Source organism: Coptis chinensis, unplaced genomic scaffold (genome assembly GCF_015680905.1).
Source record: "Coptis chinensis isolate HL-2020 unplaced genomic scaffold, ASM1568090v1 utg4374_pilon_pilon, whole genome shotgun sequence".
Classification (NCBI taxonomy): domain Eukaryota; kingdom Viridiplantae; phylum Streptophyta; class Magnoliopsida; order Ranunculales; family Ranunculaceae; genus Coptis; species Coptis chinensis.
The window spans coordinates 160,940-177,430 of NW_028238153.1; the positions used below are offsets into that span (position 1 = coordinate 160,940).

Consider the following 16,491-nt stretch of genomic DNA (forward strand, 5'->3'; position numbering starts at 1 on the left):
ATCAAGTTGCTAGGGATTGTTGTTTGAATTGGAGATTTGAAACTGGTAAACTGTGATAGGATTGAGTTTTGGTCGATTTGTGTTGGATTGGGTGAGGGGAAGCCTTGGAAACAGCCATGGCGTTCGACCAATATCACAAACAGTTCCGTTTTTTTTGTTGTGTGAATGTTTTGTTGGTTGGAATTGAACATGGAGGATGTGGGGTAAGGTGTTGAGGGTTGTGTGTTGAGTGGAGATGGCTCAGTGGTGCCGAGCGATACCTGTGGAAGCTCTGAGAAAGCTTTAATGGCGTCGGTCGAATTTTCTCAGTATGATGAAATGGTGAATTGTTGATATGGGTAGATAGGGTTTTTCTCCCTGACCCAAACCGCTGGGTTTGTTTTAATTAGGGGTGGCCGGTGGTGGCTATTATGGTGGTCGGTGGTGGTTGTTTGAAATTGGAGAGGAAGTAGATGAACAGTAGCCAAAAACGATTTTGGGCTTGGGCCAAAATCGTGGGCTAATGTCTTTTCATTTTTGGATTTTTAAAATTTGACTTTTAAGATTAGACTATGGGCCTTAGGAGTTGGGCTTTTGGGTTTTGGAGTTTAGGCATGGTTGACCAAGGTTGGCTGTTGACCAGAGTGGACTCTGACTTTGACTGTTGACCAAAGTGGACTTTGACTTTGACTTTGACCAGGGTTGACTTTGACCAGTTGACCCGAAAAGTTGACTTTTTCCTAAAATTATGATTAGGTCTATTAGGATAAGTCTAGGACTACTAGCATGTTTGACTTAAGCTAGGACCTTTATAAATATACTTGTGTACGTGTATTTACTGCTTTGTGATTTTTGATCTTTTTATATACACAACGTTATGACACTTATACATTCATGAAATTAATAACGCCAGAAACCAAAAATAATTGAATCAAGATTTTCCTACGTTCTCTGAAATAAGTTATGCAATAAAGTTCAATAATCGTAAACAAAACTTACCGCACCCTTTAGAACTCTCCACTCTCAAAGTTTTGGAATTGAGTTTTATGACCGATGATGTCATATGTAGGTGGGGGCATTTATTGAATGTGCCATAAATGGCCCGTTAGTGTTATATAAGGTATTCATTGAATGTGCCATGAATGACCAGATTGTGAGTGGGCCCCAAAAGAGGAACTAAGGTATTCGCCTTTGGGGTTAGTTGTATTCCTTGAATGTACTGGAATGTAGGATTGGGTATTCCTTGAATGTGGCGAGGAATGACCCGGGGCATTCATTGAATGTGCCATGAATGGCCCGTTAGTGATATGATATGTATTCCTTGAATGTGGCGGGGAATGACCTAAGGTATTCATTGAATGTGCCATGAATGACCGAGTTTTTATGCCCAAAGAGGTCGAATTATGTGTATGAAAGCCCGAGATGGCTATGATATTGTGGTATTCGGGGGAGAGGCACACAGAATGTGTGATTTGGCAAATGTGTGGAGTGCAAATCGTGGAGTAGGTACTAAAGGGTAGGTGTATAAGATAAAGTAATTGATTAATTGATAAGAGAAATGGATTTGTTTATCTGCAAGTGCTTGGTTTACCTTTGAATACATATAGAATATCTACATCTGTTATATATACAAGTTCTAACTTTCTTTTGCAGGAGGGTAGGACTTAATAACATTTTGTGCAGGGACGCGGTCCTACCCTTATACAGCGGCGGATATCGGTAAGTGAAATTCATTTATTTAGATATAAAAAAAATGAGTTATTAGAATGAGTTAATAAAATGGAAGTTTTGCTTGGGAAGAAACTATGCCGTTTGAGATGACAGAACTACCTGTCTTCCAAGCTGAGAATGATTAGGTTATGATAGATTTAAAGTGTTAGTTGGATAAGTAAAGTTTGAAATATTTATATGTAGTTTAGTCTACTCATACCAGCAAATTCAATTTGCTGACCCATGTTTGCTTTGTTTTTGGCAACGTGGGTGTGTTCTTGGGAACATAGGTGGAAGGCAGTGGAACCGCGGCGTGTGATTGGGATTCTTGCCTGGAGCAGTCCATTAGTTTTCTTTTAGGTCTGATTCTTGGTTGGAAGAATGTAATAACGTAGTTTATTTTTCATGGCATGAGAACATGGTAGTGAGGAATTTATTTGGAGAGTTTGTTTGATGTTTATTTGGAAGGATGTTATCATAATAAAGAAGTTGTGGATAATTATTGGGATTATTTTAATTTAAGTTGATTCTTTTATGACATGGTTATTAGGGTTTGTATGTGTAGTATCCTCCGTCATAGTCTGGGTTTTTAAACAAGTGAACCTAGTGATGTTTGAGATATTTATATTTTAAATATTCACTTGGTTATTGTTTAGAAATTCGGGTTGTGACAATGATATTCTTGGCGATATCTTGAGATGTCATTGTACTAATGGATGAGGTAAAAACAACCCGTTTCACTGAATTTGCTCTTGAGCAAACATTAAGGAGGTTTAAGGTGCCTTTAATAGCAAGGCCAAGTATATGTGATTGAACATAACTCTCTGATAAGTTAAGAACAATCTAGCATTAGTTAGTAATTAGTTTACTGTTTACACGCTTGTGATAATAGACTCATCATTTACTTTAGTGTCTTGAGATCTAAGCAGTTAAAATCGGTTTTTGGAAGTAATCGGTATAAGAACGATATGCGATTAATCGGGTAATCGGTTTAATAATATTATATACATATTTAATTACTTATACTTCGAAATATAGAATGAGTAGCAAAACGCCAAAACATATCACTTGCAGACTTGCTTAGATGCTTACCCATTTCACAGCATATCACTTGAGACCATTTGAAGCAGTATCTCTTTTTACTAAAAAAAAAAAAAAGGCAAGACACGTAACAGAGTACAGAAAAAGAGAAGATTTCACACACAACTAAAAAGGCTACACACGTCAGAAAGTAAAATAAAGACAGAATCAAAGACACCATCTAAAACGGGACCATCCCTTTCTTCCCCATTTTGTTATTCCTGCTCCAGCAACGCTGCAACACCACGATTGCTCACCACCATTTAAACTTCATCTTCTAAATTCTTCACTTCTACTGCATGTATAAATGAAACGAGTTGATTGAAATAATGTTTAACAAAACATCTAAGTGGAGGTAAAGTCCAATTGCCATTTTTGCAAACATTTGAAATCCTAAACTACCTCCAAATCTTGTTCACTCACCTTTCGGCATATCTTTGGTTTGAACAACCAATTTAGCAGCATCTTTCCGTGTTCTTTTGAATTTTTTCAGTATTGATGATGGTACGTAGGGGTTGAAAATTGTTGGGTTCCGATATTATCGTTGACTTTTTGTTCCTCGTTTGTCCGAGATGTAAAATACTGAATGGCTTTATATCTAGAGAGGAATAAAGAGCTGAGTCCACTGCTCAAATTCAACTTTGTAAAGAAGACATGCTGAAGCCCAATGATATTACTTGAAGATTTAGAATAAGTTCAGTATGGGAGAAATGAGGAAACGATTTACACTGAAGGCAGTCCAAAAAAAAAATTGAAAAGGAGAAAACCCTTCATCAATCAGGATTCAGGACTGCTTAATGGAAAAGTTAGTGGTAAAAACCATCAGAACAGCTTTAGAGCATTATTTTGCAAGTGCAAAATGCTCAAACCCAAGATGTCATCACTCATGTAGTTCATTAAAATAAAATCCTAATTAAACACTGGCCTCTGCAAGGTGTGGCTGCCGAAAGAGGCGCGCTTTTCTCGTGGATTTACTTTCCACAGTAAAGTTTGAGCAAATGGGGAATTCTCTTGAGGGAAATTAACCTTAGCTTTGTTTCCATGGATCCTGTGTGCCTCAGCATCATAAGCTCTTGCACCTTCTTCAGCAGTGTTGAAGGTTCCAAGCCACACCCTGACACTGCACCCTTCCTGGGGTCCCTGATCTCTATTGCCCATTTCCCCCATGGACGCTGTATGATACCTCTATAGTCTGTCCTGATACGTCCTTTTTCTCTTTGCGAACTTCTCAACATATCCATTGAATTCCACAATTTTCAAAGTAGCAGATGTTTCTAGAAAATCGAAAAAAAGCAAACAAATTCATATACCAGGCACCCTTCTTACAAAACCACGGCTAGCCATAACAATGAAACCACCCATGAGTCTTGCAATACCTTCTTTATAATTTTCCTCTTGGGCTCCACAATGCTTTGCGAAGCCGATCGTACCACATGTTGCACTTGGCAACAATGGGGTAAACGCAAAAATAATTACGGGTGAGACCACTGAACATCATAGGAGGAAATATATAGATCTTTCGGAGAGTAATGCCCCCGCCCATCCAAGATCGAGCACGGAACCTTCTTCTTTTTACATCTTGTAAAGATGGTTCAAGAGCACGCACACCATGGTCTGATTGTGACTCTGAGTATGATATAATACCTCAACTACTGCAATGACCACCACAGAAAGTGAATAATAAAAAGGAGGGTGGTTTTGTATAATGTGGAATAGAAAATGGAGTTGAACTTGATTAATTAACACTTTAATAGGCCGGTAAACAAATAAAATATCAGTATACTATTTAAGATATAAATTTAATGTCTAGAATTCAAGGAAAAATATTAACTCATAGATATAGTGATTGACATAAAAGGATATACAAAATGATCCATATTCAGGGAGGAGACTTAATAAATCTCATGGTACATGAGAGATCTCAGCAAATTCAACAATCAACAAAATGCCTACAGAGTTTCAAGTATAACTACTTGATACATAAAATGTGCAGCAACTAATCAAACATGGCCTAAGCGTTCCGAGGACTTTGGTATAGCCTAATTAATCTCAACTTGCACCATATAATTAAAGTCCACATTCCAGTCATACATATGCTCTAAAGAAAAACAGCTATGCCTGATTGAGGGCTTGGACAACATTGTATTATGTATGCAACGAAAAACAATATGCATGATTGAGGGCTTGAACCGTATAGGCTTGTCACTGGTAGTCTAATGCACTCTAATGCACTAAAGCAGCGCAGGGGCAAAGAGCATGTGACTTGTTGTAGAATCTCGATAAAGAAACACTTCACGCTGCTAAAGAACTTATCAGAATCTAATGCATATCTCCTACCAATTAAGTACTGGTAAAGGAAAATGTGTGCGTTACTGTAGACTCATGGGCACAAACACTCAACACTGAAATGTGATAATGAATGTGGCTAAAAACATGCATGCATTCTCTTACCTAGCCTATAAACCTTGGACAGAGAACATAAGTAACATCAAGTAACCAGCCCACCAAGTATAAATGGGATTTCTCATTTAAACATCCAAATAGCGGCTTAGTATAAATTTAGATCATGATGGTAGTCAAAATCTATGGCAATGGATACAAAGTTTTAATTAATATTTTAACTAAGATGGCGGTATTTGGTTGAGGGACCTTCTAATCTAAAACAATGAGACAGTCCTCCGAATAGAAGTTCTAATCCAGAATTTTGTACCTTTTTGGCTTTGCAAACATTGCAAATGTAGTTAATAAATAGAATTGTGAATGCCTACAACAGAGTATGCATTCTAGGTCATCTTGCACAAAACTTTCAACCATGAGTATCTAAGCTGTAAAAAATAAAATACAACAAAATTGCCAAGAATCCAAGATAAGTACCTTGAACTTTGCATAAGTCCTACATCCAGAAGTTGCAGCCCTGGCCTTAGATAGCAATTCTGAAAGTGACAAAGCTAATCTCATATTCCTTTTTTGTGATATCCTGAACTTTGTTTGCCATCACTAACGGGGTCCTGTGGAATAGGGAGTAGTAGATACATTAAATCAAGCACCAAACCAAAAACGAAGAAACTGATCAATGAAGATGAAAGTTGATAGATTAACATCGGGTATACGAATGCATGATTTAATTGTTTTTTTTTAATAGTTTCAGGTAACATATAGATGAGCCCAAGATATTAGTCGATAAATATATAAGAGAAAGAGAAAGATATGTACCCAAATGTGGCAGTTGAAAGTCTGTTGTCTCGAAATGTGAGGCTATCTGCAAGAGACAGACATTGGAATCAGGTAAAGTTACAGTAAGCCAACAATTATTTCCATAAAAAAAATATTGACTAAAACAACCAACACATTCGAAGAAGGCTAAAATATAATGCATTGATCGATCTGTTTTGAGTTACCCTTAAGGAAACCCATGCCAAACACATATAGAATCCTTTATAGCACATTAAAAGACAATCAGACCCTACAGAGAAGCCTTTTGTCTTTGTTTGAAGCAGATTAACATAATAACGCCAAAGTGTTAGAATGTTCATTATACTTTGTTCCTTCAAATCATGGCTTTGTATGACTCCCTCAATTGCAAGGTAACTTCGATTAGAAAGCAAAAAGGTATGAGTACTTAAAACAAAAAAAATGGGTGAAGAAGAACACATATAGAACTAATAGGAAATGAATTGAAGATGCCTGAATAACTTGGGTCAAGTTTGACAGTAAAGTTGTGAAGGCAGAAAGTACTTATTCTAATAAGCATCTCACTATCAAACATCTCCTCTAAGTCAACCAATTGGACGCAATTACATCATGGGACTAAAACTTGAGATCACAAAAAAATCAAAAGAGGATAGAAGAACGTACCTTTGAATTTTAAATGAAAAGAACGAAAACAATCTCTGGAGCAATTGTTCCAACCATATCAAAGGCAAGAAGACATAACTGTTGGAAAATTGCAGACTTATATCACAGGATTAAAGAATATTAGAAAACGAAAATGAAAGAAAGTATTACCTTTGATTCTGAAAATCGAAAACAGGGTTTAAATTTATGTTCGTTGGTTGCAAAGTGTTTGATTTGAACTTTTGAAGTTTTAATTGGGAATATTAGGAACGGAGCAGACGAACGAACGATTTACGTTTTTTTAATTAGGAAACTGCAAAACGGTGTCTCTGTTTTGTGAAGATGTTGAGTTTTATACTACTTGGGAATGCTTTAAATTACCGATTTACCCTTTCAGCAAAGAGCAAAAAGAAAGTGACAGTCCAACTTTCAGGTACCATTTTGATTAAAAACTTTGGCCTAAAATCGGGAATACGGGAACTAATTAGAAAAGCCAGTATCCGCATTATATATAAGATAAAAAAAAATTATGAGACCTAAGAACAAAAGAAATGATGTTTGGAAAGAGGGAACAAAACAATTAACTAACCTTAGTATGAAGTTAGTAAAGTTGCATAATGCTTCATGGCATACTGCTATAGAAAAATAATTGGTGTAACTAACCTCACACGGTCGGAGAAAGCACTGGTGGCCCCAGAACAGTAGTTGATTATGCAATTATGACTATTCCTTCTTCAACTTCAACAGCTCCGAGTCACCATAAATGCTACATGAAAATTATCCAATCAATCAAGATCAAGAAACCCAGTGAATGAAAATCAATTATAAATAGTGTAATTAAAGTTTGAAATAAATGGCGGACCTGTTTTGTAATGATTTACTATATTCTTTTGCTCTTCCATAATTTCGTTCATAGCAAAACAGCATAATCTAATCAACGATAGTTATTAGTGTCAAAACAATAAAAAGTATATATAAAATGCAAATCAGTAGGTGGTGTAACAAAGCAACTTGACCAGAATGATAGAACTCCAATTAAGCTCTCCTACAATGTCTTTCACGCCCACATAAATCACAAATTACAACTTCTACCAACGCCGCTCATAGTTAAGTGGAGTGGAGCAAGAGAAACATTGGGTACTCTTCCTTCATCGATGTGGGGATAGAGCCAGAAGTGAGGCTTTTTGTCTTCGTCAATTTCCATTATCATTGACAGGTGCTACTCTTACATGAATGGCTTACACCATAAAACCATTCCTACTTGGGATGCTATGGTCACAACATTTCTAAGAAGATTCTTCTATAGAGATTTTTTAGAAGGGAACCACGGAAGAATTCAAATTAGAAATGTTGAATCCCTTCAATAAAACTACACTCTGTTTCATTGGTACTTGCGGCGTATTTACAACCATTCATGAGACGCAAATAATGTTTTAAAAAGATAGAGGAGAAACCAAAGACCTAATCACTGCACCCTTTTACGAACCCTTTTGAAATAAGGTTCAGGAAACTCGAACAAAATTGAAACTGTGACTTAACTTTGAAACCTACCCAATGATATAACAATAATAAAAGAAGCAACAGAAACACTAAACAGAAATGGCATATGCCATTGAGCCATACTGTTTAATAATCATTCATGCCCACAATAATCCTGAAAGTTTAATCACGACTATTGGATGTCTTGAACAATAAAAATGATTCTAATCAGATTAAAGAACATATTTAGCCATGAAAGATAAAAGAATCTGCATACCAAGTATTGGGCGTATTTATCCATATATACTACAAAGATCCTCAAGAACATATGATTTGTGAAGCCAATGCAGAAGTCGAACTATAAATGCAACAAAGGAAAGACAGTCGGAAAAAACACAAAGGAAAATCTAATTTCCAAATGAAACCAATTCAAACAATAGAATGTGGAAAGGAGAAATAGAATGGATCTAAAATCCAGTAAAATCAATCAATAGAAATTGAAATGCTAAACCTTTTTCAAAAAATGAAATTATTCAATAAAACTTGTGTCGTTGGTGATAGATTTTCCTTCCCAAGTCCTAACACAAACAATAGAATAAGAGAGAAAAGAGAGTAGTCACCTCTTGTCTGCGAAGGAAGATAGAGAAAACAATGATTAATTCTTTACATCTTTATGTTTATATTTGCTATCATAAAGAAATAACTGGAAAATTTATTACCTGATTATTGATCATTTTTCGAAGGGAGAAATCAATAGTTGATTGAGAATATGAAGAAAAAGATTGTTGTTGGTGCTGAAAAGAGAGATCATAATCGAGGAGTTTAATTTTTTGTTGGATTTTTTCCGTAAGGATTTAAAACATTTGGGTTTCACTGGATTTTAATGCCAATCTTGCCAACACCGCATTCGAGCCAATCCTAGCCACTACTCAGCCCACCCCAGGATGGAATTCCAGTCGTTGGTCATAAAACTTCTCTCCCCTTGTTCTTGTTATATTGATATCAGGAACGGAGAAGACGAACGAATGGTTTTTTTTTTTTATTTAGGAAACCGCAAAACGGTGTCTCTGTTTTGTTAAGACCCGTTGAGTTTTATAGTTGAGTTTTATTTACCCTTCGAACGTGAAGTGTAGAAAATGTGGTGGGTGAAACTTTTGGGTACCCTTTTGGAACAAAAGATTGGGTTAAAACAAAAAATACGGATACCAATAAGCAGCAAGTTTTCCCATTATATATAAGATATAACCTAATAAACACACAAAACTAAGAGTTTACTTCTTCTTCTTTTCTCTTAACAAATGTTAAATATACTAATTATTGTAATATCTCTCTAATATATATTATCTCTTTTCTCCTTCTCTTTATTCTTTTAAATATTTAACATAATTGATGTGTTTGGCATCTCTATAGTACTCTCAAATTGAATTGATTAGATATGATTATGAGAATTTGATATTTTTTGTTGTATCTCGGATAACTATTTAGAAATATCTTGTATGATTATATTATTATATATTTTAAAAGTGCCAAATATATACATCAGATATAACTGATTAAATCACCGATTAATCGCATATCGCTCCTTGACCGATTAATTCCAAAAACCGATTTTAACTGCTTAGACTTGAATTAGAAGTCTGGTTTTGATGGATAATGTGTACGTCTTTTATGTATAAAGAAAAAGTATTTATTCCTAGAAGAAAAACAATGCATAGAAACAAACTACACCAGATTTACATGAAAAAGAATGAAATAATCAGTATTCCCATTAGCTTAAGAAGAAAATTTTGGTAGATTAACCCAGGATCTATCTAAAACCTAGTTTCACACAGAGTGGGAAAGAAGAAAGAGAAGCACACATACAGTGGGAAGAATCGAAAACAATCAGTTGTTCCGTTGTCACCATGGCATACACTTGGTATGTGTCCAGATTAAGAATTATTTGTAGAGCCTGTCCATTTCAAAATAATATTACATCCCAGGGATGTTTTCTATCTAAATCTCCTTCGTAAGTAAGAAATGCATCAATTAAAAATTAACACATCCACTAAATTAAGCTCTAGCTTAAGATCCCATTATTATGAAAGAATGAACGTCACATGTGACCCAATTCCATGTCAATAGTTTAACAATACAAATTTATTAAGCATTCAAATACAGTTTTTCAAAACAGCAAGGACTACTCCACCCTGCTAAAAGAACGATAGCAATTACTTCGTTATTATTAGTTTGGCACCTACGGGCAAAACTTTTTCAATGTGCTTACCTACAGACTCTGCTGCCCTTCTTCTAGCCGCATTGTTCGTAGCAGCATCAATTAAACCTTGATTGAAACTGAGGCTCTCTCGCGCTTGGACACCAGTATCATATTTATAAGTTCTCTCGACATAATAAATCTTCACAGTCTCGATAGCCTCGGCAATAATAACCAACTGCTTTGCAAATTCGAGTTCAACTTCACTCCCCGCCAAGCCACTGAAAACAAGCTCCTTGAGGCAAAGATGGGGCCTGCATCCACTAGGCTTTCTGACTTTTATGACTTTGTTGCCAGGCATCTCAAATGTTAACTGCAGCAAAGAAAAAGGAGATTCATCAAACACTGTCAAAAAGGAGGACTAAAATGCATCCAGAAATGCAAAAGTTCATCTCAGTTAACTTTCGTGACCGAGATATTATCACTAACAATAGCATAAAAGCTATGCAAACATGTTAGAAACTCGTATAGATAGCAGAAGGTGAGCCGTTCTGCATAGAAACTGAACTGGGACCTTTTTGGACTACTCATCAGGGAATTACATGATCACATACTTCAGTACTTGGTTGAAGCCATAAGAGACACACTAGGCTATTTCTCAGGATGCTTGATGAAATTGGCACCCGCTCTCAACACCCTGAGTGTAAGACATCCAGACAAGTAAGTAACTTGCTCTTCCACCTCAAAGGATGACACACATGGATAATTGATGTCCGCAAATATTTCATGGCGTATTGCAAGAAATCCTCCACTGAACGAATTTCAGGTTAGTGGGGAGAGGATGGATTGTTTTTCATTCTCCCTCGCCAGATTTTCCCTTGTCCTATCCCTCTTGGTGTGCGTTTCTCTTTCCTCCAGCCACGTTTTCAGCTATCCCTCCCGATAAATCATAAATCCCTTATCCACTTATTCAACTGGATACTACGAACTACATTTATTACCTTTCTTAAAAAAGCATAAGCCAAACATGTTCTTCACCAATAGTTCTGAACTGTCATCCACTTACTGACGCAATGATTCCATGAATAATATAATTAATACTCGACTAAACTCTATCAGGACGACTTTTGGTGTCGATGACCTTTAAATGCATATAAAAACTCAAAAGTAAATAGCAAATGAGATGCAGAGTAATGAAGAAGATCTCTTGTTTTTATGTGTAGATTGTAGGTACTTACCCTAATTAATCTGACGTTTTTCATTTGAAACTTTGGCAAGAGGTTTCCAAAAGACCAAAACTACAAATATAATCGAAAACGAACTTTGAGATTCATGCCACACAGGATAATTTCACAAGTGCGATGCAACTACGATTCTGTCTCTTGCTCAATACATAGGAAGTAGCTATATGCAAGGAAAATCTATTCCAGAATGGAGTTGACATAAGAGTCCACACTATGAAAATTCCCAGTACTTCTTACATCTATAATTTCAGAAAAATTCATTGCGTCATATATCCATGTCGAATCTTGTTCATTTGCAACTTAATTATTAGAATGACTAGATATAATGTTCAGGAAATTGACTGTAATTTCTGTAATAAGAACTCACATGAATCTCAAACGTATGCAAGTATGGAGCGCTCTCTAGAAGAGTAAAGAATCCAAAAAGACTTCCTTTTATGGGGGACGCGATCAACACCAACTGCTTCAGATTACCAAATGTACGCAACCGTTTTGGTATCATATTTCTCTGAAAATTAGGCGCAGAAAAGTAAGTTCTTTACTGGAAATGGAAGCCAAGTGCTATAAACAATGTACAGAACCACAGTAAAATATTATTCCACATACCTCAATATGGCAATGCAGTAACAAGGACTTCATTTGAGGAATATCTGTTGATAGTGTGCCTAGAGCATAAGTGATACCAGCCACTATATTCTTGCAGATAGTGAAGATTACTACATTTACCAGCTGGGGTACATTCTGAAAGGAAAATCCTACCGGGATGCCATAGTATTCAAATGTGGTGAGATTGACGGCATCAATTTCTACAATACCTAAAGAGAAACACTCAGCAATAACTAAGTGCTTTAAAGCAAGCGGTTCTCCAGCTATTTTCAACTCATCCAGTTTCCAGCAGTTTATCAAGCTCAGTCGTTCCAGACATGAACAACTGGACAAGATGTGTCCAATATTTTCATCAAATATCCAAACAGCTACCAGTCGAAGTTCTTTTAGAGACTTGAATCCACTTAAATTCCGTGGAGTATCACAGATGCAATAACATAAAGACAGGTACTTAAGAAAAGGAACCGTTTCTTGAACAAAAACCCATTCAGGAACACGATAAAGTTCATCCAAAGTTGGATACAAATATCTCAAATAAGAAAATTCAGACAAGTCAACATCAACCTTTGCAGCTCTCTTAACAATGGCAGTTTGAAGCCATCTATCTATCTCCCTAGTAAAATCGAAATTCAAGTAGAAACGAATCCTAAATGAGTTCACTGTAGAACAATGGGAAAGCCGTAATATCTGGTCAACGCGACTAACAAATTTGAATCTTTCGTTTCTTAATAACTTTTTTTCTGCAATAGTTATACGAGAGCACTTTCTAAACCTTTGGTCAGAATAATCGGTTTCCATAACGTTGTCAGCGTCAAGATGGAGACTGGACCTAAAACTCACGGAACCTTTCCATAGATACCTCCATCTGTGTGAAAGAATGCTAGTCCTTGCTGCTTCTCTTAGTGTTATCAACGACAAGATCATGATAATAATTTCATCTGGCAAGCGACTTATCCCATCTCGTGTATTGAGAAGAACCTGGTAATTACGGACGGGAATCAAGAATGAGAGTGTGTATCATTGATCCACGGGTTAAGCAAATCTATGACAAGTGCATGTATGGCTTCATGCAGATGAGTCAGAGGATTATCTTTCTAAAAAAGGAAAATCACCTCATTATAGAAATAATCGTCGCAAAATTTCACCTCATACAAATAACATTTCCAGCCACACCAACCAATATCCTAGACCTATAATTTTGTTGAAACTTCATAAAAGCTTTTGCATGTGTGTGTCTGTGTGTGTTGGGGGGAGAGAGAGAGAGAGATGCTCTCTTGTATGTATTCGTATACTTGGAACCTGGGGACAAGTTCATTTCCTAATGACTTGAACTCAAAGCGGGCCAAAAAGTTGGCAATACATCTGATAGCTTGTCAAGCTAGGGTTGTAGGAAACTTTTAACTTATTTGGTAGCTACAGATTTTCATCATTCGGGATAATATTGAATCTGGGAATGGCATAACTTGAAAGCCTTTTTTGTCAGGCTTGACTTGATTACAATAAGGTGAATTACTAAAACACATAAACTAAAGTATTTTGAAAATAAAATAATTTAAAAATGTAATTCGGTGAAAATTATCAAAATAACAGTAAGACCACAACAAAACACAAAGCAGAGCACACAACGCAACGCAATGCAACTCAACCCATGCAACCAGTGTAAATGCATATCTTAACTGATCAGGTATTCAGGTTTCATTTAAACATAGAATAAAGGTACTACTAGGTCAAGTTAACTTCAACGTCAACAGTACAAAAGCAAATCTCTAATAATGTCCGCCAGTAGTAGTCTAGATGTTTTTGAAAAATCACTCTTAGTTTAGGATTTGTTATAATATATTTACCTTCTTTCCAGACTGCTTCTCCATTGTTCATCACCCTCCCGCCTTAGTTAATCTATTACGTACTGCAAATAAAAATATATACCACAAGTATGAGAAATGTTTCAGCATAGGTGAGAAAAGTAAACATCCCATTAACTACAATAAGAAAATGCAGCCACATCAAGCCTTATTAACATCAACGTAACTAAAATGAGTAGGCATATATCCATTTGCAATATAACAACAATTCTAGCATAACATCAGCCATAACATGTATGACTCTTTATTTCCTAAATTTACTACATAGGTATGGATCTGTACTGCTACTGTATATTTTACGCCGTATCATTTTCTTCTTATGAGGAATACTGATGATGGAGGAAGGGGGATGGGGGTGAGCTTAGTAAACTGTTAACATAATGGTTAGTTAATACTAAGCTTTAATTTTACCAAACAGAAAAAATTACTAAGCTTTGATTTAGTTCACCTAAGATCATCTCTAAGTGGGTATGCATATTATAACCCCTCGTTAGTTGTAGTGTTGAACTGCTCCAACTGGAATAATTTGTAAGGTGTACCATATTTAAAGAAGGGTGTGTAATTGTTGCTATTTATTGTGTCCGCCGAGACGTCATATGGCTCACATCTGTTGTTAAGCCCATTATTAGAGCATACTTGGCATACCTTCCAAACTGTGATTACCAAATCTGATGGAACACTAATCTTTATACGCAGATATCTATTAAGTATTAACATATGGGGCTTACTTAAACTTGAGTAACAACTAAGGCACATTCACATATGAGGCTAAGGGAGGGGGTATGTAGTTTATTTTTTCATTTTTCTTCTTCTCCTCCTTTGAAACTCAAAAACAATTGGAACTAAGAAACCTCATTAACTAACAGGTTTAGGGTCTAGAGAGCTAGTCATGTAAATTTGACTTGAATTGGTTAGTCACATATGATCATTTGACGCACCTAGAAATTGCAAAGAGTGCTGACATAATTATTTTTAACAAATATCTCCTACCATTTATATCTTAATATGTTATCCACAAAAGAACCGTCTGTTCTGAAATCTAGTCGCATCAGATCCTTTGCAAATCAAAGACATGTAGGTTTTTCATATCCACCATCCCTTTGGTAGGGTAATAAATTTCAGAATAGGCTGATTCTTTGTGGATAATATCTATATACTCTGAAGATCAAATCCATACAAAAATATTCCGAATCTAAATAACTACCGAGTCGAATCTAAAATTACTACAGTTGAATTCCCATACAAATAACAGCTACACATAATACTACAAACATTCAAATACCATATAAAGCGATCAAATCAAGTATAAATTAAATGTAGTTCAAGAAATGTTGTTGATCTACGTACTGTCAGTTTAGTCTCCGTAAATTTCGTGTTCAAATAAATAGATAAATAAATACTAAGACAACATCAGCATACTGATCAGCATAGTCAATTAGTTCAAAAGCAATGTAAGATAAACAGCACATCAATATAATCCCCAAAACCATATCATAAAACAAGTTTCATGAAATTTAACTCAAAAAAACCATAAAAGTTCATCTACAAAGTCCAATGCATGGATAAACCAAGTTTAAACTCATCTGCTTTCCATTTCTAATGAATCAAAACAACATGCATTGTGGAAACATAAGATTTAGATCAAGTTGGTACTGAAGCTAAAACATAACCATACATTTATGCTAACAGAAACGAGTACAAAGCTAGCTATATGTTCTAACATATATACAGATAGCAAGAAACAAATCAGTCCTACATGCATCAAAACATCAAGAAAATCAGATGGGATTTTTCTTTAGTTGACCTAGAAACTACACAGTTGAGCAAGTGTTCTTACCTTTGTGTTTCTTGCAAAAGTAAGCAGAACAACTGAAAACAGAACAACAGTTATTTATACAAGGAGAGGAAAGGATGAGCTGGGCCCGGAAACAAATGTTCTTATTTAGCTCTTCTGATGAAACAACACGTGCATGTTGGAAACAACCTGAAGTCAACTGGTCCGGGTCACGTGTGCAGTACGTCTGATAGTGAGGTTTGTTTGTGGGACCCCTTGATTGCTTGTACGTCGACAGCCTAAATCTTTCCGAATCCTTGAAATGAATGCCACGTGTATATTCCCATGGCGCCAATTTTAAACCCCGAGTTTGACACTTCCACACATTCTTTGACTCGTGTTTTTTTCCATAACTGTTATACGAATACAAACCAAAAAAGTTTAATGTAATTATGTAAGAGAATATCTGCTGGCTCTTAACACAATCAAATGGCATAATGATATTTCTAGTTTTGCTCACGGTCTACACAAATTTGGAAGAGATAAATTATTGTTATTTTTTTTCTATGTATATATAATTGTATATTTGTCATTAGCATAAATGGCTAAGAAATAATTGTTATTAACATAAATGGATATATCGAAATAATTATTGTACCTAAAGAGTAGAGAACCATATTTGCATAGGAAAATATAGATGGAATAAATTTAAAAATGCATTAACTGTAA

General features: G+C 35.7%; 1 protein-coding gene and 1 long non-coding RNA gene across 4 annotated transcripts; both read right to left on the reverse strand.

The window, feature by feature from the left end:
- Positions 1 to 4,338: 4,338 nt before the first annotated feature.
- Positions 4,339 to 9,130, reverse strand: LOC147473156 (uncharacterized). 2 transcript variants are annotated; one of them, XR_015210558.1, is made up of 7 exons: positions 8,802 to 9,130; positions 7,466 to 7,533; positions 7,267 to 7,369; positions 6,625 to 6,702; positions 5,983 to 6,028; positions 5,644 to 5,777; positions 4,339 to 4,421 (listed from the first exon to the last, which is right to left on the reverse strand). It is a non-coding gene; the product is annotated as an uncharacterized LOC147473156 (long non-coding RNA). The 2 variants fall into 2 exon arrangements; XR_015210559.1 differs by lacking the exon at positions 6,625 to 6,702.
- Positions 9,131 to 9,880: 750 nt separating this feature from the next.
- Positions 9,881 to 16,367, reverse strand: LOC147473157 (putative F-box/LRR-repeat protein At5g54820). Of its 2 annotated transcripts, XM_086587776.1 has the most exons (6): positions 15,826 to 16,367; positions 13,971 to 14,032; positions 12,127 to 13,104; positions 11,888 to 12,028; positions 10,349 to 10,649; positions 9,881 to 10,033 (listed from the first exon to the last, which is right to left on the reverse strand). In XM_086587776.1, exons 2-6 carry the CDS (start codon positions 13,992 to 13,994, stop codon positions 10,014 to 10,016), a joined length of 1,464 nt encoding a protein of 487 aa, XP_086443902.1. In that variant the 5' UTR covers positions 13,995 to 14,032; positions 15,826 to 16,367; the 3' UTR covers positions 9,881 to 10,013. The 2 variants fall into 2 exon arrangements, with proteins under 2 accessions (XP_086443902.1, XP_086443901.1); XM_086587775.1 differs by lacking the exon at positions 9,881 to 10,033 and having other exon boundaries at positions 10,131 to 10,649; positions 15,826 to 16,355.
- Positions 16,368 to 16,491: the final 124 nt, after the last annotated feature.